The sequence below is a fragment of the Mauremys reevesii genome, linkage group 2, assembly GCF_016161935.1.
Source record: "Mauremys reevesii isolate NIE-2019 linkage group 2, ASM1616193v1, whole genome shotgun sequence".
Taxonomy (NCBI): Eukaryota; Metazoa; Chordata; order Testudines; family Geoemydidae; genus Mauremys; species Mauremys reevesii.
Genome location: NC_052624.1, coordinates 117,643,897 through 117,669,203, shown reverse-complemented (window position 1 = coordinate 117,669,203; position 25,307 = coordinate 117,643,897). Strand labels below are relative to the sequence as shown.

Sequence of the window (25,307 nt, the reverse complement as noted above, 5' to 3'; positions counted from 1 at the left end):
GAGCTCCGGCACCGAGGTGGCCGACGGTCGCGAGCGCCGACCAGCCGTCGCTCCTCGTATCGACCTGCGGCTCCGTCGGCGGAGGGTCTCCGTCCTCTGCGGGTCATTCCTCGGCGCCTCGGCACCGCCTTGGCCATCCGCCCAGCGTCGGTGGCCTCCGGTGCAGACGATGCCGCCCAGCAGTTGCCGACCCGCAAGGACTCCATCACGAGCAGTGGGGCTACTGGGTCCTGGGCGCACCATGAGGCACAGGGCACCCCCTTTCCTTTGCGGGATGGGACCGCCGGGACCAGACTCCCCGAGGCGACAGTTAGCCGACCGCCTCCCTCTCCTCCGCACGAGGTCCCCGCTCCTACGGACCGCCAACCCGCCACTCCGCAAGAGAAAGCGGAGGTCCAGCCACCAGCCCCGGTGCCAGAACCTATCGGGCAGGGCGTCTCTTCATCGTCCTCGCCGGACGAGGCGGTGGCAGGGGCTGTGGCCAACGAGCCCCCGCCCATTGACCTTCGGGCCTTTCAGGACCTGCTTCGCCGCGTGGCGGCGGCCATGGGCCTTCCCGTGGCGGAGGTCCAGGAGGATGAGGACCCGATCACCAATGTGGTCGGCGCGGACACTCCCGTCCGAGTGGCATTGCCCTTTGTGCGGACAATTCAAAAAAATGCAACTACGCTCTGGCAAACCCCCGCTTCTCTTCAGCCTACAGCACGCGGGGTCGAGCGTAAGTACTTAGCCCCCCCGACTGGCTATGAGTACCTCTATTCCCACCCTACTCCGGACTCCCTGGTCGTTCAATCCGTCAACGACCGGGAGAGACACGGCCAACCTGCCCCAGCGCCCAAATCCAAGGACGCCCGCCGCATGGACCTGCTCGGCCGTAAGGTCTACTCCGCAGGGGGCTTACAAATGCGGATTGCCAACATTATGGTCCTTCTCGCCAGGTACGTCTTTGACATCCTGACGTCCCTGGCGAAATTCACGGAGCTCCTGCCATCAACATCTCGTCAGGAGTTCTCGGCCTTGTTGGAGGAGGGAAAGAGGTCCTCCAGATCCTCTATCACGGCTGCCCTCGACGCCGCGGACTCCGGGGCTCGGACCTTGGCATCGGGCGTGACGATGAGGCGCATCTCCTGGCTGCAATCTTCTACCCTGCGCCGGAGGTGCAGTATACTCTCCAGGATCTCCCGTTCGACACCCAGGGTCTGTTTTCCGAGAAGACGGATTCTCGGATCCAGACCCTGAAGGACGGTCGCATCGCCATCCGCACGCTCGGAGTGCACACGCCGGCGACACAGCGCAGACCCTTCCGGCCGCAACCAGCCCGCTACCAACAGCGCTATCGGCCGTATTCTAGCCGGCGACCGGCCCAGAACCGCCGTCGCCCGTCGGGCAATCGGCGGAACCAGGCAGGCCTCGCCCAAGGCTCCCAAGGGGCCAAGTCCGCTTTTGATGGGACGCCGAGGACGGCCCATCTCTCTCCCTACCGGATCCTTCCCGTTATTTTACAACCGCCTTTCCCATTTCTTTCGTGGTCCCATTTGACATCGGACAGCTGGGTGTTGCAAACAGTCCAGTCAGGATACCGCCTTCAATTTGTTTCGCCCCGCCTTCCCACCCACCCTCCCTGTCCTCTTCAGGGACCCCTCTCACGAGCAAGTCCTCTTGCAAGAGGTCCAGACTCTGTTGAGCGTGGGTGCCATAGAAGCAGTGCCTCAAGACAGGCGGGGCAGGGGATTCTACTCCCGCTATTTCCTTATCCCCAAAGCGAAAGGCGGGCTACGTCCTATCCTGGACCTTCGCGAGCTGAACAAGTTCCTGCTCAAGCCCAAGTTTCGCATGGTCACCTTGGGGACCATCATTCCCTCCCTGGATCCGGGAGATTGGTTTGCCACCCTCGACATGAAGGATGCTTACTTCCATGTCGCCATCTATCCTCCTCATCGACGTTACCTCCGATTTGTGCTCAACGCCCACTACCAGTTTGCGGTGTTGCCATTCGGTCTCTCCACCGCACCGAGGGTCTTTACCAAATGCATGGCGGTGGTCGCGCAGCCCTCCGCCGTCGTCAGATCCACGTGTATCCGTACCTGGACGACTGGCTGGTTCGCGGACAATCTCGACAACTAGTGCTGGGCCAGGTGGCAGAGATCCGGTCCCTCTTCAGGCGGCTCGGCCTCCTCATCAACGTCGAAGTCCACTTTCATCCCTTCTCAGCGCGTGGAGTTCATCGGAGCGGTCCTCGACTCCACCATAGCCCGGCCTGTCTCCCTCGCCCGCCATCAAACGATGGTCACCCTCATCACGGACCTAGTCACCTTCCCGACCACGACGGTGCGCTCCTGCCTCCGCCTCCTGGGCCACATGGCGGCTTGCACGTATGTGACCGCGTACGCGCGGCTCCACCTCCGCCCGTTCCAGTCCTGGCTGGCGCCGGTGTACCGCCACATCGGGACCCGCCGAGATGGTGGTGACGGTCTCCAGAGTGGCCCTCGAGTCCCTCCGATGGTGGCTCGACCCGAGACCGTGTGCCGGGATCCCGTTCCACCCTCCGCGCCCGTCCGCCACGCTCACCACGGACGCCTCGGCACTCGGTTGGGGGGCCCACCTGGGCGATCTCCACACCCAAGGCCTCTGGTCGACCCAGGAGCTCGCCCTGCATATCAATGTCCGCGAGCTGCGTGCGATCCGTCTAGCCTGCCAAACTTTCTGCCCCCATCTGCAAGGCCGATGTGTGACAGTATGCACGGACAATACGGCAGCAATGTTCTACGTGAACTAGCAGGGTGGAGCGCGCTCTTCCCCCCTATGCAGGGAGGCGATGCTTCTGTGGGACTTCTGTGTGACCCACTCCATTCACCTTCAAGCGTCCTTTCTTCCGGGAGTGCAGAACACGCTGGCCGACCGGCTCAGCAGGTCGTTCCTCTCACACGAGTGGTCCCTCCGTCCAGACGTCGCCCACACAATCTTCCGAGGTGGGGTTTCAGATAGACCTATTCGCCTCCAGGGAGAACAGGAAGTGCCACCGGTTTTGTTCATTCCAGGGTCGCTCGCCAGGCTCCCTGTCCGACGCCTTTCTCTACCCCTGGACGGATCGCCTCCTCTATGCCTTCCTCCAGTTCCGCTCGTGCACCGAGTGCTCCTGAAGCTTCGGAGAGACAGAGCCCACGTCATTCTCATAGCGCCGGCCTGGCCGAGGCAGCACTGGTACACCCTGCTGCTCGAGCTCTCCGTTCGGGAACCCATCCCCCTCCCGCTGTGGCCGGACCTCATCACCCAGGACTTCGGCAGACTCCGCCATCCGAACCTGCAGTCCCTCCATCTTACAGCTTGGTACCTGAGTGGCTGACCCACGCAGAGAGGGGCTGCTCCGCGGCAGTTCAGCAGGTCCTCCTGGAAAGCCGCAAGCCTTCCACGCGCTCCACTTACCTCGCGAAGTGGAAGAGGTTCGCGCTTTGGTGCGATCAGCGTTCTCTGAATCCATTCGCGCCCGGTACCTACCATCCTCGACTACCTGTGGTACCTTAAGGAGCAAGGTCTTGCAGTCTCCTCATTGAAGGTTCACCTCGCGGCAGTGTCCGCCTTTCGTCCATCGCTGGAAGGTCGGTCCATCTTCTCCAACCAGATGGTTTCCCGCTTCCTTAAAGGCTTGGACCGCTTATACCCGCCGGTGCGGCGTCCGACCCCGACCTGGGATTTGAACCTCGTCCTGGCCACTCTGATGGGTCCCCCCTTCGAGCCCTTGGCCACGTGTTCACTACTCTCCCTCTCCTGGAAGACAGCTTTCCTCGTCGCCATCACATCCGCGAGACGAGTTTCGAGCGCGCTAACGGTGGGCCCACCTTACACCGCCTTCCATGCAGATAAGGTACAGCCGCCACATCCGGCCTTCCTCCCTAAGGTGGTATCGGCCTTCCACCTCAACCAGGAGATCTTCCTCGGTCTTCTTCCCGAAGCCGCATGCCTCGCCTCGGGAACAACAGCTTCACACCCTGGACGTCCGCAGGGCGCTCGCCTTTTACATCGAGCGAACGAAGCCTTTCCGGCGTTCGACCCAGTTGTTTGTCGCCGTCGCCGACCGCATGAAGGGTGAGCCGGTCTCCTCCCAGACAATTTCGTCCTGGGTGACTGCATGCATTCGAACCTGTTACGAGCTTGCTCGCGTGCCGCCATGCCGCCTCACCGCCCACTCGACAAGGGCGCACGCCTCATCGGTTGCCTTCCTGGCCAACGTCCCGATCCAGGACATCTGTCGAGCGGCCACCTGGTCTTCAGTCCACACCTTCGCCTCTCACTACGCGTTGGTGCAGCAGTCTAGAGACGATGCAGCCTTCGGCTCTGCGGTATTACACTCCGCCACGTCTCACTCCGACCCCACCGCCTAAGGTAAGGCTTGGGAATCACCTAACTGGAATGCATTGGAGCACTCACTCGAAGAAGAAAAGACGGTTACTCACCTGTAGTAACTGGTGTTCTTCGAGATGTGTTGCTCCCATCCATTCCAGACCCCCCCGCCGTCCCCACGGGCGGGGTAGCCGGCAAGCAGGCCCGGAGGAGCGGACGGGCCGGCGGGGGTATATATTTATCGCCCGGGCGGCGCCACACCAGGGGCGACAGCCGGGTTGCTAGGGAAAAAAGTTCCGAGATGCCGTGCACGCGCGGCGCGCACACCTAACTGGAATGGATTGGAGCAACACATCTCGAAGAACACCAGTTACTACAGGTGAGTAACCGTCTTTTCCTGTTGGGGGCTGCTTATTCTTTACACTTGAGAATTTTTAAAACAAAATGAAATCTACAAATCAGTTAGCTTGTGAGAATACTAGCCAGGACTTGACAGAATAAATGCTGGTTGGACTATGGGTTCTTCTGTTTTGTTCCAGTGCTTGCATGAACTTAATTTTTGCTATTAAAAAGAAAAAAAGTAGGAGAGCAATATTAACTTTCATTTTTTTCTGAAGCAAAATTAAATCTACCAAGCTCTTGAGGGTAAAACCAAAATGTTGGTCATGTTTGAGGGAGAGAAGGAGCAAATATCAAGCAGCTGGGAGCTGAAGTGAGTAGGCAGAATCATCTATAGTTAGTAATAGGATACAAGACAAAAGGGAGCAAGCAATATCAGCAAGGCAGGTGCCACTTATCCCTTTTAATTTAGGCATTTTTTTATGTTCTCAGCTTTTTTCTGTTTTAAAAACACAAAAGTTACTTATTTATTTTTGTTTTTTTTAGGTGAAACAATTGCACAACTTACAGATGTAGCTAACTTGGATCATCCAGAATCTGATGGCCGGATAACAATTTTTACAGACAAAACAGGAGTAGTAAAAGCTGCAAGATTGCTGCTTTCTTCAGTGACAAAGGTGCTGGTGCTGGCAGACAGAATAGTTATTAAACAAATTTTAGCTTCCAGAAACAAGGTATTTAAGTGTCTCTTGTTATTTCTGAAACTATATGTGCTGGAGATGTGAGAGAATTTGGTACCAAATGAAGTAATATTTTGCATTACACTTAGTATTAAAGAACTATGTTTTTTTCCTCCTTAGTTTAACTATATATATTTTAAGAGAAGAAACTGTGAAACTTGTTTAAAAAAAAAAGTCTATTTAGATTCTTTATTTCAGGAAATACTGAATCAAGAGACTTTAGGTCACATTTGCCATTAACTTGTCTTACAGACTTTGCTTTATATCTCTTGTCTGTCAATATGGCTACATTTGTTTAATCTATTAGTGGCACTTCTTGGGTTGGGGAGAAGTAAAACAAAATAGTTAAATACTGCCACAAGGTATCCTATCCAGTGTGTGAAGAGTGGTTATTGTTGGGCAAGTGTCTAAAGTTATTTTGGTGACATTGAGCTTTGTGCCAAAAGACTTGAGGTGCTATTTTGTGAGGAGAAAGATGAGGCGGTGTGTTAGTGTTCATTTACTTTGGCACAGAAAAAAATTGACTTTTATATTTTCTGTTGGGTGCAAAGGATGGCTGTTGGTAAAATGGCCAATGAAAATCTCTCTTCTGTTAGATCCAGCAGGACATTTTTAAACATGTTTCCACCAACTGTCAGCAGCAAGGCAAAGAGCACATTCCTAACATGTCAGAAGTAAAGAGCTAAGGAGGATCCATAAGCTGAGGCTGGCTGGATGAATGGAGAGGAATGCTAAAAGAGAGTCCATATCTGTTTTTTAGATTGAAATAAATATTTTATGAGACACAAGGTAGGTGAAGTGATATCTTTTATTGGAGCAACAGAAATTGGTCTAATAAAAGCCTTCAAGTTTCACAGAGCTCTTCCTCAGGTCTGAAAAAATGTAACCAGAATATGTCTGCTAAATACAAGGTGGGTGGGATTGTTAAGCATAAGGGGTTCACACATGTTGTAGACCAGCACTTCAAATAAAGTGAGCAGTTAAGCTCCCAGGCTTGTCTTTTGAAGGTGTGCAGGTTTCCTTTGAGGACAAGGACTGAAAGGTCAGCTATGGAGTGATCAAATGTGAAAAGTGTTTGCCCATGGATGATAGGGTGTTCTTGTCTTATTTTTTGTGGTCTGTGTGTGTAGTGATTATGTGGCTTCAACCACATAGTTGTTGTTTGGGGCCTTTAGTGCACTGGACTAAGTATGCCACATGTTACAGGCATGTGTAGGACCATTTAGTTGGGGATTGGTCCTGCTTTGAGCAGGGGGTTGGACTAGATGACCTCCTGAGGTCCCTTCCAACCCTGAGATTCTATGACCAATGGCTCTTGAGGGTGTGTTGGGAGTAGGGAGTATTGATCATTGTAGCAGTGGAGATATGACTCCAGATGCAGGTTTTGCATCCTTGTTTGTGCCAGAGTCTGAAACTGCTTTGAGTTGTGATGCCTTAGTAGATGGGGAACTTGTTTTGGTTGAGGGTCACGAGGCTGGGGGGCTGTTTGGCAGTCAGAAGAGGGAGTTTGGGAAACTGTTTTTGCAGGTTGTCGTCCCTGTGGGTTGTAATTGTTTGATGATACCTAAGCCCCTTCGTTTAACTTTAAACTGTTTTTTACCAAAAAATTCCCAGGTTTTACAAAAAGTATTTATTCATTTTTTTATTTTTTTTTCACCCTACTTTTATATCATTCAAATATATTAAAAAATAACTTGTTTTATTAGGAAAATACAGTACGTTGATGAGATGTATTATGATAATACATTAGTCTGTGTGTATATGCAAAGCTGCCTGTTAAAGTAAGACTATGTATTACTCTAGAAGATACACACAATAAACAAACAGGCACGCATGCAAGCTCTGAAGCGTGTGCACATTTGAATGTACTGTTGAATCTCATGCTCACCACATACACATTTTGAACTGTTAGCATATAATGGTTTAAAGATTTAACACACTAAAATGGGAAGAAAACAAAAATCTGTATGAGAATAAGTTTTGGAACACAAGGAAGTATTTGAAAGTTTTAAAAATACAAAAACAGGAGAAAAGTATTGAGTTGAGTTTATGCACTGCAAATGTGTGGCCCAATTATTAAATGTAAATATTTATAGGCTAATAGTTCTAAATCTACAACAGTAAACTGTTTATTCAAATGAAAAGTTTTATTTGGGGATAAGAGATGGCATTGTTTTAGTTTTGCAAGAAACCACATTGATGAATGGAATTCAAAGCATTAATCTACTGAATACTCTCTTTCCTTGTCTTTCCATCCTCCAAAATAAACCTCATTATTTACCCAGAAAAATTAATAGTTTTTTTGCGCTGATTTTCACTTGTTTTTGCTGTTGTGGTAATAAACTGATAAATTCCCAGGAAAAATTAAATAAAATAAAAACTGAAAACGGGCCCTAATAATACCTCATTTGTATTTTAGTGTGGGGTGGTAGGTCACAAGTAGAGGTATGTGGTCAGTGGTTCCCCCTGTTCCCTGCTGTATTGAGGCTGGTTCTTCTGGGGTATTTGGGTGGCCTATTCCACAATGTGATCTACTTCCCGCATTGAATGTCCTTGTTTGGTGAAGGCGGGTTTAAGTGTGTATCTCAGACTTTCTCTTCAGAGCAAAGTTCTGTGGTATGTGAGTGCCTGGCTATAAACAACAGATTTCTTGGTGTGTCTGGGGTGGTTGCTGGACCTGTGGAGGTAACTGTGGTTATTCATGGGGTTTTTGTATATGGTTGTCTGTAGGTTTCCATTGTTGAAGCTGATTGTGGTGTCCAGGAAGTTGATTCTGATGGGAATGTTCTTGAAAGAGTTTGGTGGATGTGGGTGGAGGTTGTAAAAGCTGTGGTGAAAATGTGAGGAAGGTTAGGTTATCTTTCCAGAGGATGAAAATATCAACAGTTTATCTCAGGTATATCGTTGGCTTTGGGGTGCATTTTTCTAGAAATTCTCCCTTGAGGTGGCCCATGAAGAGGCTGGCATATTGGGGAGCTGTGCTAGTACCCATGGCTGTTTTCATGGTTTGGGATGTTTGGTGTATAGGGAGGTAACCTCCATTTTGGCAAGGATGGTGTTCTGGGGGAGGTTGTTAGCATTGTAGAGTTTCAGAAGGAAGTTGCTAGTGTCTTGGTGAAAACTGCCCCTTTGTGTGGTGGGTGGTCTGAGGCCAGCTTCTGAGTCCTGATATTCCTTCGTAAGAGTGCTGTGGCCAGATGTGATGGGTCTCCCTGGGTCTTTCCTTGTTTATATACCTTGGGAATCATGTAGAAGGCTCATGGGGGATGAGGTGTAAAGTTTTTCTTGAAGTTGTTTGGGGAAGATTTGATGGTATCTTTAAATTCCTGTGTGAATAGTGTTGTGGGGTCATATCTGAGTTCTTTATAGTTGGTGGTGTTGGAGAGTTGTCTGTTAGCCTCATTAATGTAGACTTCACGATTAAGGTCTATGATGGTGTCCAGTTTGTCATCTGTTCTTATCACTATATGATGACTGGATTTCAGGGACTTGTGTTGCAGAGATTGTGGTGGATGTAATGTTTGTTGAGGATTTTGCAGTTGATTTTTTTCCCCCTAAAGCAATGTGCTTGTCTGCTGGCATGTGTCCAGTCAATGATTGTTTTTTCTTACGACTATGTTTGGGTATGTGGTAGTTGTAGGTGGTGGTGTCTTGTTGTGAAAGAATTCCTTGTGGCGGAGTCGGCATAAGAATTGTTCTAGCTCTCCACATGTCAGCATGGTATCAGGTTTTGTGCTGGGGCAGAAGTTCAGTCCCTTGAAGAGTCTGAACTCTGTATTTCAGTCCGGTTGGGGTAGTCACGTTAGGTTGATGATGTTGGGGTATCATATCCATGTGGTTGGTCCTGGTGTCATGGTTTCTCCTGGAGGTGGTGGTCTGTTGGCTGTTGAGTTGTTGTAGTTGGTGCTACTTTTTGATTGTGTTGAATGGAATTTTTTTGATAGCTGTGTCACGACGTGTGGTGTAACTTATCCAGTGCATCAGATGCCCCAACAACAACTATGTGGATGAAACCAGATAATCACTATGTTCTTGAATGAACTCTCTCAGGAAAAATAACCCCAAATCCTATCACCAATGGACGAACATTTTTCACAAACTGATCACTCCATATATGACCTCTCACTCCTCATCCTCAAAAGAAACCTGCACAACACCTTCAAAAGATGAGCCTGGGAGCTTAAATTCATAACTCTGCTGGAAACTAAAATTAATGGACTGAATAGAAACACTGATTTTTAAGGCTCATAACAATTTGTAACACCCCCTACTGCCTGCTAATTCTTAATTGCCCATTTTATTTGACATGGTCATCTTCTACATGTGTGAACCACTTATGCTTAACAATCTGTCCCATCTTGTATTTCACTGTGACACTCTGGTTATTTTTTTTTTCAGACTTCAGAAAGAGCTCTGTGAATCCCGAAAGCGTGTCCCTTCAATCAACAGAAGTTGGTGCAATAAAAAGTATTACTTCATCTACCCTGTGTGTGTCATATCCTGGGCCCAATATGGCTACAACAACACTGCAAACACAAATGTTATGTGATTTAATTTTTTAAGCCTTAAATTTCATCAATTGGTGTAATACATTTTTTTTAGGAAATATACCTTAATTTTAAATTTGATTATTTCATATATACAATTAATCAAACTGAAGTGCAAGAAATAAAGCCAAATGGTAATACTAGGGCTGTCAAGTGATTAAAAAAATTAATTCCAATTAATCACATGATTTAAACAATATAATACCATTTATTTTAAACATTTGTGGATGTTTACTACATTTTCAAATATATTAATTTCACTTACAACACCGAATACAAAGTGTACAGTGCTCACTTTATATTTATATTTGATTACAAATATTTGCACTGTAAAAAAACAAAAACAAAAAATATTTTCCAGTTCACCTCATCATACAAGTACTGCAGTGCAATCTCTTTATCATGAAAGTCGAACTTACAAATGTAGAATTAGGCACGAAAAAAACTGCATTCAAAAATAAAACCATGTAAAACTTTAGAGCCTACAAGTTCACTCAGTCCTGCTTTTTGGTCAGCCAATGACTCAGACAAACAAGGTTGATTACAATTTGCAGGAGATAATGCTGCCTGCTTCATGTCTACAATGTCACCTGAAAGTGAAAACAAGCGTTCACATGGCACTGTTGTAGCTGGTGTTTCAAGATATTTACATGCCAGATGCGCTAAAGATTAATATCTCCCTTCATGCTTCAACCACCATTCCATAGAACATGCTTCCATGCTGATGACGGGTTCTGCCTGATAATGATCCAAAGCAGTGCGGACTGATGCATGTTCATTTTCATCCTCTGAGTCAAATGCCTTCAGCAGAAGGTTGATTTTCATTTTTGGTGGTTTGGGTCCTGTTTCCGCATTAGAGTGTTGCCTTTGAAGCATGCTTTTAGAAGTCTGAACACCTCGTCCATCTCAGATTTTGGACGGTACTTCAGATTCTTAAACCTTGGGTTGAGTGCTGTAGCTATTTTTAGAAATCTCACATTGGTACCTTCTTTTCACTTTGTCAAATCTGGAGTGAACGTATTTTTAAAACAAATGTGCTGGGTCATCATCTGAGACTGCTATAACGTGCAGAAATATATGCAGAATGCAGGTGAAACAGAGCAGGAAACATACAATTCTCCTCACAAGGAGTACAGTCAAAATTTAATCGGCACATTTTTTTTAACAAGCATCATCAGCATGGAATCGTCCTCTGGAATGGTGGTCGAAGCATGAAGGGGCATACGAATGTTTAGCATATCTGACATGTAAAGGTCTTGCATCGCCAGCTATAAAAATACCATGTGAATGCCTGTTCTCACTTTCAGGTGACATTGTAAATAAGAAGCAGGCAGTAGTATCTCCTGTCAATGTAAACAAACTTGTTTGTCTTAGCAATTGGTAGAATAAGCAGGACTGAGTGGACTTGTAGGCTCTAAAGTTTTACACTGTTTTGTTTTTGAGTGCAGTTATGTAACAAAAAAAAAATCTGCATTTGTAAGTTACACTTTCACGATAAAGAGATTGCACTTTAGTACTTGTATGAGGTGAATTGCAAAATACTATTTCTTATCATTTTTACAGTGCATGTATTTGTAATAAAAAATCATATAAAGTGAGCACTGTGCACTTTGTATTCTGTGTTGTAATTGAAATAAATATTGAAAATGTAGAAAAATATCCAAAAATATTAAATACATTTCAATTGGTATTCTATTAAGTGTGATTAATCATGATTGATTTTTTTAATCACTATTAATTTTTTTGAGTTAATTGTGTGAGTTAACTGCGATTAATTGACAGCCCTAGTTAATGCATTAAAATTAGTAAATTAGAAATGTTCTGTAAAGGTGGACACTATGATGCCATTGCTGTGTTAGTGACAGTAACTTGAAGGATTCTTCTTTCTAAGTGTAGTCCTTAGCAGATTCAACTATGCCTGTTCCTACTTGGAATATTGATGGTCCTACTGCTGTCAACCATCTTTGTCAATCAAATATGTAAATAAATGAGAATGTGATCTGCATGGCACAAGACACCAAGATAAGTCTAAGCAAGAAGTATGGGAATTAAACAAGAAGAGCTGGAAGTATTCATACATAAGCTAAATGCTATGTCTTAATTGGCAGCACAGGGACTTGGTGGGATAAATCTCATGTCTGGCATATTGGTATAGAGGAGTATAAATTGTTCAGGAAGAACAGGCACGATAAAAAGGGAGTAGGTGCTGTATACAGTCTTGATGTATAATGCGCTTGATTTGAGGTCCAGAAGGAGGTGAGAGGCAGATCAGTTGAAAGTCTCTGTGAAAAGATATAAAAAGGGTTTAAAAAAAGGGGTGGGCAGTGACATCATGGCAGTGGTCTATTGTAGACCACCAAATTGGGAAGGGGAGGTGGATGAAGCATTTCTAGAACAAGTAATAGAAATACTGAAAACACAAGATCTGGTTGTAATGGGGGACTTCAACTGCCCAGAGAGCTGTTGGAAAAGTAATATGGCAAAACACAGTATTTCCAGTAAGTTCTTAGAATGTATTGGGGACAACATTTTTGTTTCAGAATGCCAGGAAGTAACCAGAGGGACACCATTTTAAACTTAATTCTGAGCAACAGGGTGGAATTGGTGGCAACTGTGAAGGTGGAAGGCAATTTGGGTGAAAGTGATAATGAAATGATAGCTTTCATGATTCTAAGGAAAGGAAGGAGTTAGAGCAGCAGAATAAGGATAATTGACCTCAAAAAAAGCAGAGTGCAGCAAACGCAGAGAACTGGTGGGAAGAAAATCTAAGGGAAAAAGTTTAGGGGAGTTGGCAGTTTTTCAAGGAGACTATATTAAAAGCAAAACTGCAAACTCTGTTGATGCAAAGAAAAAATTGGAAAAATAGTAAGATGCCACTATGGCTCCATGAGGTGCTCTTTAATGACCTGAAAATCAAAAAGCAATTTTACAAAAAGTGGAAATTTGGATGAATTGGTTAGGAGGATTACAAAAGAATAGCACAAGAATGGAGGGATAAAATCAGAAAGACCAGAGCACAAAATGAATTACACCAAGCAAGAGCCATACAAGGAAACAGAAGAAGTTTCATACATTAGGCGCAAGAGAAAGATGAAGGAAAGTGTAGGTCTTCTGCTTAATGGGGAAGGAGAGCTAAAAATTGAGGACATCTTGAAGCTGAAGTGTTTAATGCCTATTTTACTGAAGTCTTCACAAAAAACATTAATGGTGACCAGATACTCAGCATAATTACTAACATCAAGGGCGAAGGAACACAAACCAAAATAGGGAAAGAATGGCTAAGTTAGATATATTCAAATTGGTAGGGCCTGATGAAATTCATCCTAGAGTCCTTAAGGAACTAGCTGAAGCAATCTCAGTACTGTTAGCAATTATGTTTAAAAACTCATGGAGGACTACTGAGGCCCAGAGGTCTGGAGAAGAGCAAACATAGTACCAGTCTTTAAAAAGGGGAACAAAGAGGACATGAGACATTATAGACCAGTCAGTCTAAGTTTGATACCTGGAGAGATACTGGAACACACTATTAAAAAAAACAATTTGTAAGCATCTAGAGGATAATAGGGTTATAAGGACTATTCAACTCGAATTTTTCAAGAACAAATCATGCCAAAACAACATAATTTTCCTTCTTGGGCAGGATTTCTGGCCTAGTGGATAGGAGGGAAGTAGTACACTGGATATATCTTGATTTTCAGTAAAGCTTTTGACATAATCTCACATGACATTGTCATAAGCAAACTGGTGAAATATGGTCTATGAAATTACTATAAGGTAGATGCACAACTGCTTGAAAGACCATAAAAACTGTAGTTACCAATGGTTTGCTTTCAAACTGGGAGGGCATATCTAGTGAAGTCCCATTAGAGCCAGTCTTGGGTCTGGTACTGGTCAATATTTTCATTAATGGAATGAAGTATTAAATTGGCAGATGATGCTAAGATGGGAATGGGGTTATAAGCACTTTGGAGGGCAGGATTAAAATTCCAAATGACCGTGACAAATTGGAGAATTGGTCTGAATTCAACAAGATTAAATTCAGTAAAGACAAGAGCAAAGTACTTCAAATGCTCAGCTACAAAATAGGGAATAACTGGCTAGACAATAGTACAGCTGAAAAAAATCGAGGGCTTATAGTGAATCATGAGTATGAGTCATCAATGTGATGCAGCTGCAAAAAGGCTAATGTCACTCTGGGATGTATTAACAGGAGTTTTGTATGTGAGATGTGGGAGATAATTGTCCTGCTCTACTCGGCATTGGTGAAGATTCAGCTGGAGTACTGTATCTAGTTCTCGGTACCACACTTTAGGAAAGATCATAGAATCAGAGAAGATTAGGGTTGGAAGAGACCGAGGAGGTCATCTAGTCCAATCCCTGCTCAAAGCAGGACCAACACCAACTAAATCATCCTAGCCAAGGCTTTGTCAAGCTGGGCATTAAAAACCTCTAAGGATGGAGATTCCACCACCTCCATAGGTAACCCATTCCAGTGTTTCACCACCCTCCTAGTGAAATAGTGTTTCGTAATCTCCAACCTGGACCTCTTCCCCACTGCAATTTGAGACCGTTGCTCCTTGTTCTGTCATCTGCCACCACTGAGAACAGCCTAACTCCATCCTCTATGGAACCCCCCCCTTCAGGTAGTTGAAGGCTGCTGTCAAATCCCCTCTCACTCTTCTCTTCTGCAGATTAAATAACCCCAGTTCCCTCAGGCTCTCCGCGTAAGTCATGTGCCCCAGCCCCCAAATCATTTTCATTGCCCTCCACTGGACTCTCTACAATTTGTCCACATCCCTTCTGTAGTTGGGGGACCAAAACTGGATGCAATACTCCAGATGTGGCCTCACTAGTGCCAAATAGAGGGGAATAATCACTTCCCTTGATTTGCTGGCAATGCTCCTACTAATACAGCCCAATATGCCGTTGGCCTTCTTGGCGTCAAGGGCACACTGCTGACTCATATCCAGCTTCTCATCCACTATAATCCCCAGGTCCTTTTCTGCAGAACTGCTGCTTAGCATGTGGACAAGTCCAAGAAAGTCCAAACTGTTCCCTCTAAAGTGCGTGCCTGTGTAGCCGCCCAAGAGACCATCAAGGTCCACGCACCTGATTACTACAGCCGCACAGGCGTGTGCACACGGGTGTAGCCATGGTGGAGCGTAGGGTGAGGTGGGGAGCAGTGGGTGAGGTGGGGGGTGGTGATGGGGAGCATGAGGCATGTAGGTCTGCTGGGGTGACACCTCGCTCCAGCCTTGGGGCTGTAGTGAGGAGAAACACCTGTCCCTCAGCTCCAGGGCTGCAGCGGGGACGGGAGAGAGGCCTCTCCCCCCAGTATCCCTTCTGCCCTCTAAGGTTCCTGACTGCACCCATACAGGAGCTCACACACACACAGCTCTACCAAGCTCGCCCTCAGAAAGTGCTCAGACCTGCAGCAGAGACGCATGCGCAAAATATCTGCTTTGCCTCTGCCCTGCAGTGTCCTCCTTGGCACCCGATCTCTCCGGATATCACAATAAGAGATTTAAGATTAAATCATACAGGAACCCCTCTGCTGGGCTCCCCTAATCCTGTGTCCAGGACCCTGCTGGGTTCCCTTATTACAGACAAACGGTCCCCTCCTGGTCATTTGCGCTATCAAATCTCCTGGGCACTTTCTCCAGATGGAGAGTGCTTCACCTCTGAGAGATGTCCAAGTTTCCTTCTAAACACACACACACCAACCTGTCACCACATAAACCCCAGCCAGCTCAGACAGGCATTTTTCTCACTTTCACTTTTCTATAGTTCCCCAATAAATTATCCTGAGTAGCGCTGTTCCTTTGTATAGGCAGCCAGGCCTCCAGACGTTACACATTTTAGATCTGGCAGCACCGACGTAAGAATATATCAGTAATGTGCATTGCACATGTGTTGTTTATTAAATATTTCTACCATGCAATTTTGCAACTGACAGACTTTGGGTGTTCAGTTGTGGATTACAGAATATATATACAGAGAGAGAGAGAGCTTCATTTAAGTTAAACACACACACTCATCGCCTTGCTTTCATTCATCTGAGCAGTGCCTACAGTAATCTAATAACCCGTTTTATAGGTCAGACAAGAACCATGAAGATAGGAATTGGGTAATTTACATGAAATCTCTTTTTTCTAAGGGAGATCCTGAATTACAGCAATTAAATGTTTCTGTTCTTTGTTCTGCGGTGCCTCTGTTTACATGTGATTTATGGGGATAAGCAGTATTTTATCTACCAAAAATATATACCTTGTTGAGTCTGAGCCACATCCTAAACCAAGATTTATATAAAACTGTGAAATACCACAAATTACTACCTTTAACCAAATCAAAAATACCTTCAAGACACCATAGAGTTTTCATTTCCTTTGGGTGAAGAATCTCAGTTTAGGTTCTGCGGTGCATGGCCAGCCACTAAATTAAATTCTGAACAAAGGGAACTGCAACCTGAAATATGGGTTGCACATTATAGGATTTCATTGTTTTCTGCCCTTCAGAAAAGCCTGTTATGTGCATAAGACTTCAGTCTATGCATTTGCAGTAGTGATAAGGAAGCTGTTCTAATAGGATTCCAAATCGTCAGCTACTGTAAATCGAAGTAGTTTCAGTGACATCCTGGTGGCTGTACACCAGCAGAGGATTTGGCCCTAAATGTCCGATTCCAGGAAATCTGTACGATCCCCTTCACATGTACCATTGGTACCTTTTAAAAAATATATAGGTTTTTTGTGTCAATTGGTGGTGCACATCTGCACATTACCTCGATATTGATGCTGCAAAAATCATTCTGCTAATGGATGGAAAAAATTAGAGGGAACATTGAGTCCAGAGGGGATCAACAAAAATGATAAAAGGTGTTCAGAAACCCTGACCTATGAGGAAAGGTTAAAAAAACAACAACTGGGCATGTATAGTCTTAAGAAAAGAAGACTGAGGAGGGACCTGATAAGTCTTTAAATATGTTAAGGGCTATTTTAAAAAGGATGGTGGTCAGTTTTTCTCCATGTCCACTAAAGGTAGGACAAGAAGGTAGGGCTTAATCTGCAGCATGGGAGATATAGGTTTGATATATGTAGAAAGTTCTTCTGAATGAAAGTACTTAAGCTCTGTAATAAGCTTAGAGCGGTTATGGAATCCCTATCATTGGAGATTTTTAAGATTAGGTTGGAAAACTACCTCTAAGGGATGGTCTAAGGCAGTGGTCCCCAAATTGTGGGGCGCAGGGTCCCCCGCCCCAGGATGGCGCAGAGGAACTTTCAGGGAGTGTGGAGGGGAAGGGGGGAGTGTCGCCCAGCCCTGCTCTGCCTATGGCCCCAGCCCTGACCATGGTTCCCGTCAGGTTCTGCGGGGTAGCAGAAAAAGACTGGGCTACAGTTACTTGGTCCTGCCTCAGTGCAGGGGGCCGGACTTTGATCTCTCAAGGTCCCTTCCAGCCCTACATTTCTATGATTCTTTTAAAAATCTGCCCTGAAGTCTAGACCATTGGTTCTCAACAAGGGTGGGGGGCTGTGTGCTGCTTCAGGCGGGTCGCAGGGCCCCGTGACTGGTGCCCCAGTGCTTCCTGTGAGGCTAAAGCCTGGAGCTGTCGGCTGAATCCTGGAGCCCCATGCCCAGACACCCCCCATGGGGCTAACGCCAGGAGCTGCGGGGCTAAAGCTCAGAGCCACAAGCCCCAGTGCTCCCATAGGGCTGAAGCCTGCAGCCACGGGGCTGAAATAGGATGCTTGGACTTTGAAAATCCTTTTTAAAAATAGGTAAACTGGATCTTCTAAAACTTATTTCTTCAGATAGTGGGAGAAAAGAGAAATGGTTTTGTTCTGAGAGGAAAGGGAATATAAAATGGTGTTGGCTTTCAGAACGAATAGGTCTCATATTTTGAGTGAAACAGAATGATTAAAATATTTTTCCATCTATAAGAAAAGAGCTTTTTACCACCTCTTTCTTCATTTCTAACACTTGAAATAATGGTCCTACATAACCCAATTTATCTATCTGTGTAATCCAAGCACTCTGTCTCTTGACTAATAGCATTTGTTAGTCAAATTTCCTTCTTCTCTGTTTACCAAAGGTGCAGTTTTATTGAAAAGCTTTGTAAAAGATGACATTAAGAAAGTAAATAATTACTATTCATTAATAGATAAAATGTAGCTTAATATGTAAAAGTACAAAAATCTGCTTTAGAAGCTTCTGCACAACACTTTCTATACTTTTAGGAATTTTATCTTACTCTACTGCAGTTTTACAGGTTACCAATAGCCATCATAACTATTTTCTTCAACATATTACAGGTTCTTGCAACAATGGAACAGCTAGAGAAAGTGAGTAGTTTTCAAGAGTTTGTGCAAATATTCAGTCAGTTTGGAAATGAAATGGTGGAGTTCGCCCATTTAACTGGAGACCGACAAAATGTAAGTACTGATGAAAAGCTTCAAGGTTTATTCCAAGTAACTTTGACTTTTGGCTCTATTCAACAGTGGAGTCTGGATTCTTTTTTTAAAGAAAAATGATCGTGGTGTGGCTACAAAAAACCATGAATACTTGTATCTTTATCCTGCAGATGTTTCCAAAACCCAGTTTTCTCTCCCCTCCTCTCACTGAGGCACGCCATTCTTAGCGAATCACTTTCCAAAAGCAAGGGGAGGAGTTATGTAAATAGCCTGCTCTGGCATCTGATAACCAAATTGACAGTATTTTATCATTTGAAAGCTGCCAAAACAGGTGCTTAACTCCATGTTCTTGTTACTTAATACCTTGCATGTAACACAGATGGACACCTTCTCAGCAATCAAACGAAGATTGTGATCTTTGTGTATTTCTTGCTGAAGTTATTGCAAAATTTTGAGTTTCTTTGGAGAACGTGGCCTGATCACTGATGTTTAATTCTGCTTTAATCCATCAGCAACTGTTTTGAAGGAATATAAGGAAGCCAGGCCTCTTTCCTGAAATGGTCATTTTGTAGTTCGGGCTTCAATATGCTGCTGTCTAGTAGTTTTATCGGGGGGAAACATCACTGTCGGTGTTTTCATTATGTTTAATAACACTAGGCGTGTGTGCAAAACTTTAAGTATGTTCATTGTTCTCAAGGTGAAATGTCAACATCTCAGGCCTGGTCTACACTAAGAATCTAACTCCAGCTGCAACTATCAGTTCGAACTGTAAGTGTAGACTAGCCCTCAGAGACACAAGGCATTGTTTCCTTTAATGTACTCTAGAAGCGTGACCTTGTGTCCTGCATTTGTTTAATAGTTTTTTAAGATCAGAAAGGACCATTATGATGATTTATCTGACTATCTGCCTAACTCAGGCCAGTTAATTTCACTCAGTAATTCTTGCATCAAGCCCATAACTTCTGGCTGATGAAATACAATCTTGTCATAAAGCACTTTTTTCTTTTTCTTTTTCGTTTTCTTTCTTTTTCTTTCTGTCTGTCTGTCCCCTCAACACTTGCTTAACTATTACCATGATCAAGGCTTATTATGATTAAATGTGAACACTTTTCCAGAAGCTTAGTGAAAACTAGTTTGGAGGTATTTACACTTTTGCTATTCAGAAAACTATACAGTGATTGGACTATTGAACATTACTTGATTTGTGATAATTATTGTAGAATTATGCTAAGCATAGTAGTACTTTGTTTTTTTTACAGCTAGATCTTGCAAAGGGATCCACTCTGGCAAACCCTTATGTCCACAAGGAGCCCTGTTGAAGTCTGAAGTCTATGGATGCGGGTGCAGTTAAAGGGTTGGGGCCTTAGTCAGTAGCTTGACATTAGACATACAAATTTAACACATGTACTGTGTGCAGGGGTGTGGATGCAGAATTTCAAAAGTAATTCACATTTTTTTAAAGCTGTGCTCTACTCAGCTGCTACTAAAGACAGGTCAAAACTGTTTACGTAACAATTATGAGCGTGTTAGCGTCCTGATGGAACACTGCATCTCGTTCTTTCTGTAAGGATGCTGAAAATGATTTTGTTTCAACTTTACTAGAAGCCAAATAATCTTAACACCTTTTGAGGAGAACCATTATCAGAAATGGGTCATTTTCCTAGCAGAGACTGTCCTTGCTCTAAAGAGCTTATAGTCTAAATGCACTTCAATACCAATAAGTGTTGAGGTAAAGGAATGCAACATAAACATAAAGTGATTTCACAGATGTAAGTACCTTTTGGTTAGCATCAGTACATTTCTCTTTTTAAAATTTGTTTCCTGCCTTTTTAAGTGTTTTCTAAGTAATGTGGGAAAACTTACATTTTGTTTTTTGAAGAAATTGCTTTCATATTTTTCATGTTGACAGGACAGTATTTACATAATACTTACTAAATATTGGTAACTGGAAAAGTTGTAGACACATTTAAAAAAAAATCAAAGTTTAGAATTTGCGTAAATAAATGAGCCCTGAAAGTTAAAAACAGAATGGAGTTAAAATCCCTAAAGATACCATTATTGTAGGATTCTGACTGCTTTGTCTCAGCTCGCTGCTGTGAGACAGGCAGAACTCTACACTCAGAGCAATAAAACTTTGAAGAGCTGTGGTAGTGACCACAGAGCTTGACTCTAGCAATTCTTGAAGCCTGACAGTCAATTCTGTTACCCGGTCAGTGAAAGGGTTCCTTCTGTAGCTTGCCATCTCTTTCTTATTTCTGGATTGCCTTCTGATTCAATCCTTAGTATATCACAGGAGCCTTCTTTTCCTGCTAAATCAGGAATTATCTGGAAAGTTTCAAGTGTGGTGTTTAAGCTTTGTGTTGCATTACCATAAGCAGAGAATGATTGCCCTTATAAAGGGGATGGCGGCCCTTTTATGCTCACAAAAATCTTTTAGAGTTGGTAGAGTTCTGCTTGCCTCATACTAGAGGACTAAGACTAAATGTGAGAATCCTGCAAGATAACATCAGAGAGGCAGAATTATAAAGATAGTGACTTTCCTTTATATTCTATGTGGATACATTTTTCAGTAGGGTTAAGCTTGTCGCAATTGCCTAAAAAATGCCGAGTACATAATGTCATTTGCTATAGAATCAGGTGCCTGAGTTCTAAAGGGAAGAAGTCTTTGTTGCTGTCCTGCAGAATTCCTAAGACTTCCTTCTCTTCTTTAATGCAACTCAGCAGCTGGAGAAAAGGAGGAGAGGTTGCTTACCTGTACCGTAACTTGAGTTCAAGGTGTTTTATCACGGTAGTGTTCCACCATAGAATGTGTGTGGGCCTGTGCACCTTCCACTGGAGATTGTAAATAGCAGTGTCCACAGTGGATTGCCTCATGTTCCCAGGTGAGGTCATATGGAGAGGCTTGGACCCATGGCCTGTCCAGTTCCTTCTCAGCTATGGTGGCTGGAAGACTCCACAGCAGATGAGAAGGAGGGCAGAAAGATAGAGCACCCAGAGGGACAAAACATCTTGAGGAACTCAAGTTACTGTACAGGTAAGTAACCTCTCCTTGGAGTGTATGTCCCTATGGGTGCTTCACCAAAGGAGCCTCCCATGCAGCATGTCAGTGTGGAGTCGGGTGCTAAGGAGGCGAATTCAAGACAGTTCAGAGGACTGCATCACCAAAGATATTGTCACCTCTGGATGCAGGTATGATCATGTAGTGTTTGGCAAACGTGTGAACTGAGGACCAGGATGCAGCCCTGCAGATTTCTGCTATGGCAGCATCCCAAAGGAGAGCTATAGAGAAGGACTGAGTCCTAGTGGAGTGGACTGTCAATTTGAGGGTGATGTATCCCATCAGTTTCATAGTAAATTCAGATACCATGTGATACCCACTGTGACAGTCTGTACACCTATATGCACTTATATTGCAGGACTATGATAAATTTTGTGCCTTATGAGATATCATTTGAAAAACTCATAATTTGCTGATCATTATTGTCCTGGTTAAATGTGTAACAACATTGCACATAAAGTTATACGATTCCTCTGTATGGTATTACTAATACATGTTCCAAATCTCGGGGGAGCAGCTACAAACCAGTTCCCCAGAGGAAAAAAGGCTAACCAGCGTCTCAGCCAGTTGTCAACAAAATCAAATGGACCATCAGTTGGTTAAGTGGCCGTTCTTTGGCAGGAAAGATGTGAGTGAAAATCTACATCTTGACAAAGAAACAGCTTGGGGTTCCCATCCACACAGACATGCTCTCTCCTGAACCTCTGCTGGTGATGATTCTCGAAGAAGATAAAGAACTATAAAAGGAGATGCCCCAAATTATTCCTCCCTTTCTCTGTATCTGTGGCATCCACAGTACTTGAAGAACAAAGGAAACAGCTTTGGACTGGGGGTGGGTCCTGTCTGAACGAAATTCAGCCAGTAAGACTATTGGAACATATGGTGAGAGAGACTTTGCTTTTAATTCACTTAGCTTGTCAAGTTGGGCATTAGTTGTGTTTTACTTTTATTTTCTTGTAACCAATTCTGACTTTTATGCCTCATTACTTGTAATCACTTAAAATCTATCTTTTTTTGTTAATAAACTTGTTTTATTGTTTTATCTAAAGCAGTGTGTCTGGATTGAAGTGTTTGGGAAACTTCATCTGGTATTACAGGATTTGTGCATATCATTTTCTATTAATAAAATGATAGATTTTATATGAGCTTGTATTGTCCAGGAGAGGGCTGGGCAGTACAGGATGCACATTTCTGGGGAAAGTCTGGGACTGGGAATTCGCTTGTGTTGCTCTGCAGTGTAATTCATTAGTGGGTGGCAATAGCACTCACACAATATAACTGGGAGTAACTTGCATGCTGGAGGCTGTGCGCGCACAGACCAGGAATGGTAGTTATCACAGCAAAACAGTAAAAGGCATCCCGGGTTGGAGAACTGAGGGGATGCAGCTATTCATCAGTCCAGACTGTACCCTGCGTAATGTCAGTTTGAGTGGAAATTGGCCATCCATTCATCTTGACATCTGTGGAGGGCTCTCACCATCTAATTTGTGGAGAATATCTTCCTCCCTTGAGGTATGGGGCTTAGGATAAAATACTGGTAAATGGATCTCTTGGTTGATATGAAATCTCACCTAGACTTTAGGAAGGAATTGAGGATGGGGGCGCAGCATGCCCTGGTCACAGCAGAAGATGATGTATGGTAGGTCTTCTATGAGTACCCTTAAATCGCCCATTCTTTTGGCCAAGTTGATGGCTATCAGGAATGAAGTCTTGAGGGAGAGATAGGAGAGTGAGCAGGTAGCAATTGGCACAAAAGGGGGCCATTCCTCAAGGCGTTGAGGACCAGTTTGAGATCCCATAGAGGTGCAGAGTTCTGGGTAAGAGGGAATAAAGTGTATAAACCTGTAAGGAAGTTGCCATGGTTAGACTGGCAAAGACTGAAACCCCTTTGATAGGTGAGTGGAAGGCTGTAATGGTGGCCAGGTGTACTCTAACTGAATTCATTGACAGACCTTGTGCCTTTAGGTCCAACAGGTAATATAGGATCACTGAGAGTAGCACTTCTGAGGCTTGCAAAGAGTGGTGACAGCACCAGGAATGAAAGTGTTTTCACTTTTGCAGATAAGTCTTATGAGTAGTAGGTTTCCTGCTACACAAGAGGACTGACAGAACATTAGCTGAGCAGTTCAACTCTATGCCCAAGAACCGCTGAGGAGCCACGCTATCAGGTTCAGAGATAAGAGGTTGGGATGGTTCTGGGTGCTGGAATTCTGTGACAGGAGATTCTCTCCCCCACCAGTCCCTCCAAAGGGAAGGCAGAGAGGCATCACCACAGAGAGATGAAGCAGATGTGAGTTCCACACTTGTTTCAGCCAAGAAGGTGCAATCAAAATAGCCATTGCCCTTTCTTGCTTCAGTTTGATTGAGGTCCTCAGGATTGGAGGTATAGGTGTATGAGCATAGAGCAGAATGCAGGACCAAGGTACCAGCAGGACATCTCCCATGGAGCTCTGGCTGCATCCTTCCTTGGACCAGAAAAGGCAACATTTCACATTTGAGGTTGCAAAGAGGTTTACATTCGGGAGGCCTCAGGTGTGACAGATTCTGTGGAAGTAGGAGCTGTTAGCTCCCACTTGTGGTCCTGATGGGAGCTCCTGCTCATTGAGTCTTCCACTGTGTTCTAAAGGCCCAGTAAATGAATTGCAGAGCTTTCTAAGTGATGGAAGAGACACCAGTTCCACAGCCTTGGTGGTTCTGCAAGTAAGAATTGGGAAACTTTGAAAACTCATGGCAATCAGGGGAGGTCCCAGATGACTGGAAATAGGCTAATGTAGTGCCCATCTTTAAAAAAGGGAAGGAGGAGGATCCGGGGAACTACGGGCCAGTCAGCCTCACGTCAGTCCCTGGAAAAATCATGGAACAGGTCCTCAAGGAATCAATTTTGAAGCGCTTCAAGCAGAAGAAAGTGATCAGGAACAGTCAGCATGGATTCACCAAGGGCATGTCATGCCTGACTAACCTAATTGCCTTCTATGATGAGATAACTGGGTCTGTGGATGAGGGGAAACCAGTGGACGTGTTATTCCTTGATTTTAGCAAAGCTTTTGGTACGGTCTCCCACAGTATTCTTGCTGGCAAGTTAAAGAAGTATGGGCTGGATGAATCGACTATAACGTGGATAGAAAGGTAGATAGATCGTCGGGCTCAATGGGTAGTGATCAATGGCTCCATGTCTAGTTGGCAGCCGGTATCAAGCAGAGTGCACCAGGGGTCAGTCCTGGAGCCAGTTTTGTTCAGTATCTTCATTAATGATCTGGAGGATGGCGTGGATTGCATCCTCAGCAAGTTTGCAGATGACACTAAACTGGGAGGAGTGGCAGATACGCTGGAGGGTAGGGATAGGATACAGAGGGACCTAGACAAATTAGAGAATTGGGCCAAAAGAAATCTGATGAGGTTCAACAAAGACAAGTGCAGAGTCCTGCATTTAGGACGGAAGAATCCCATGCACTGGTACAGACTAGGGACCGAGTGGCTAGGCAGCACTTCTGCAGAAAAGGACCTAGGGGTTACATTGGATGAGAAGCTGGATATGAGTCAACAGTGTGTCCTTGTTGCCAAGAAGGCTAACAGCATTTTGGGCTGTATAAGTAGGAGCATTGCCAGCAGATTAAGAGACGTGATCATTCCCCTCTATTCGGCGTTGGTGAGGCCTCATCTGGGGTAATGTGTCCAGTTTTGGACCCCACACTACAACAAGGGTGTGGAAAAATTGGAGAGTGTCCAGCAGAGGGCAACAAAATGATTAGGGTGCTGGAGCACATGGTTTATGAGGAGTGGCTCAGGGAACTGGGATTATTTAGTCTGCAGAAGAGAAGAATGAGGGGGGATTGGATAGCTGCTTTCAGCTACCTGAAAAGGGGTTCCAAAGAGGATGTAT

The 25,307-nt window shown here is 44.8% G+C and overlaps 1 protein-coding gene across 5 annotated transcripts in view; it reads left to right on the top strand.

Annotated features, from left to right (window-relative positions):
- CTNNAL1 (catenin alpha like 1) overlaps positions 1–25,307 on the top strand; it is a 156,055-nt gene that overhangs the window by 46,163 nt on the left and 84,585 nt on the right. For all 5 annotated transcript variants that reach the window (XM_039526467.1, XM_039526466.1, XM_039526463.1 and 2 more), the window contains exons 3-4: positions 5,224–5,411; positions 18,271–18,390. In XM_039526467.1, the coding sequence (XP_039382401.1) occupies positions 5,224–5,411; positions 18,271–18,390 (308 nt within the window). The remainder of the gene's footprint in view (positions 1–5,223; positions 5,412–18,270; positions 18,391–25,307) is intronic.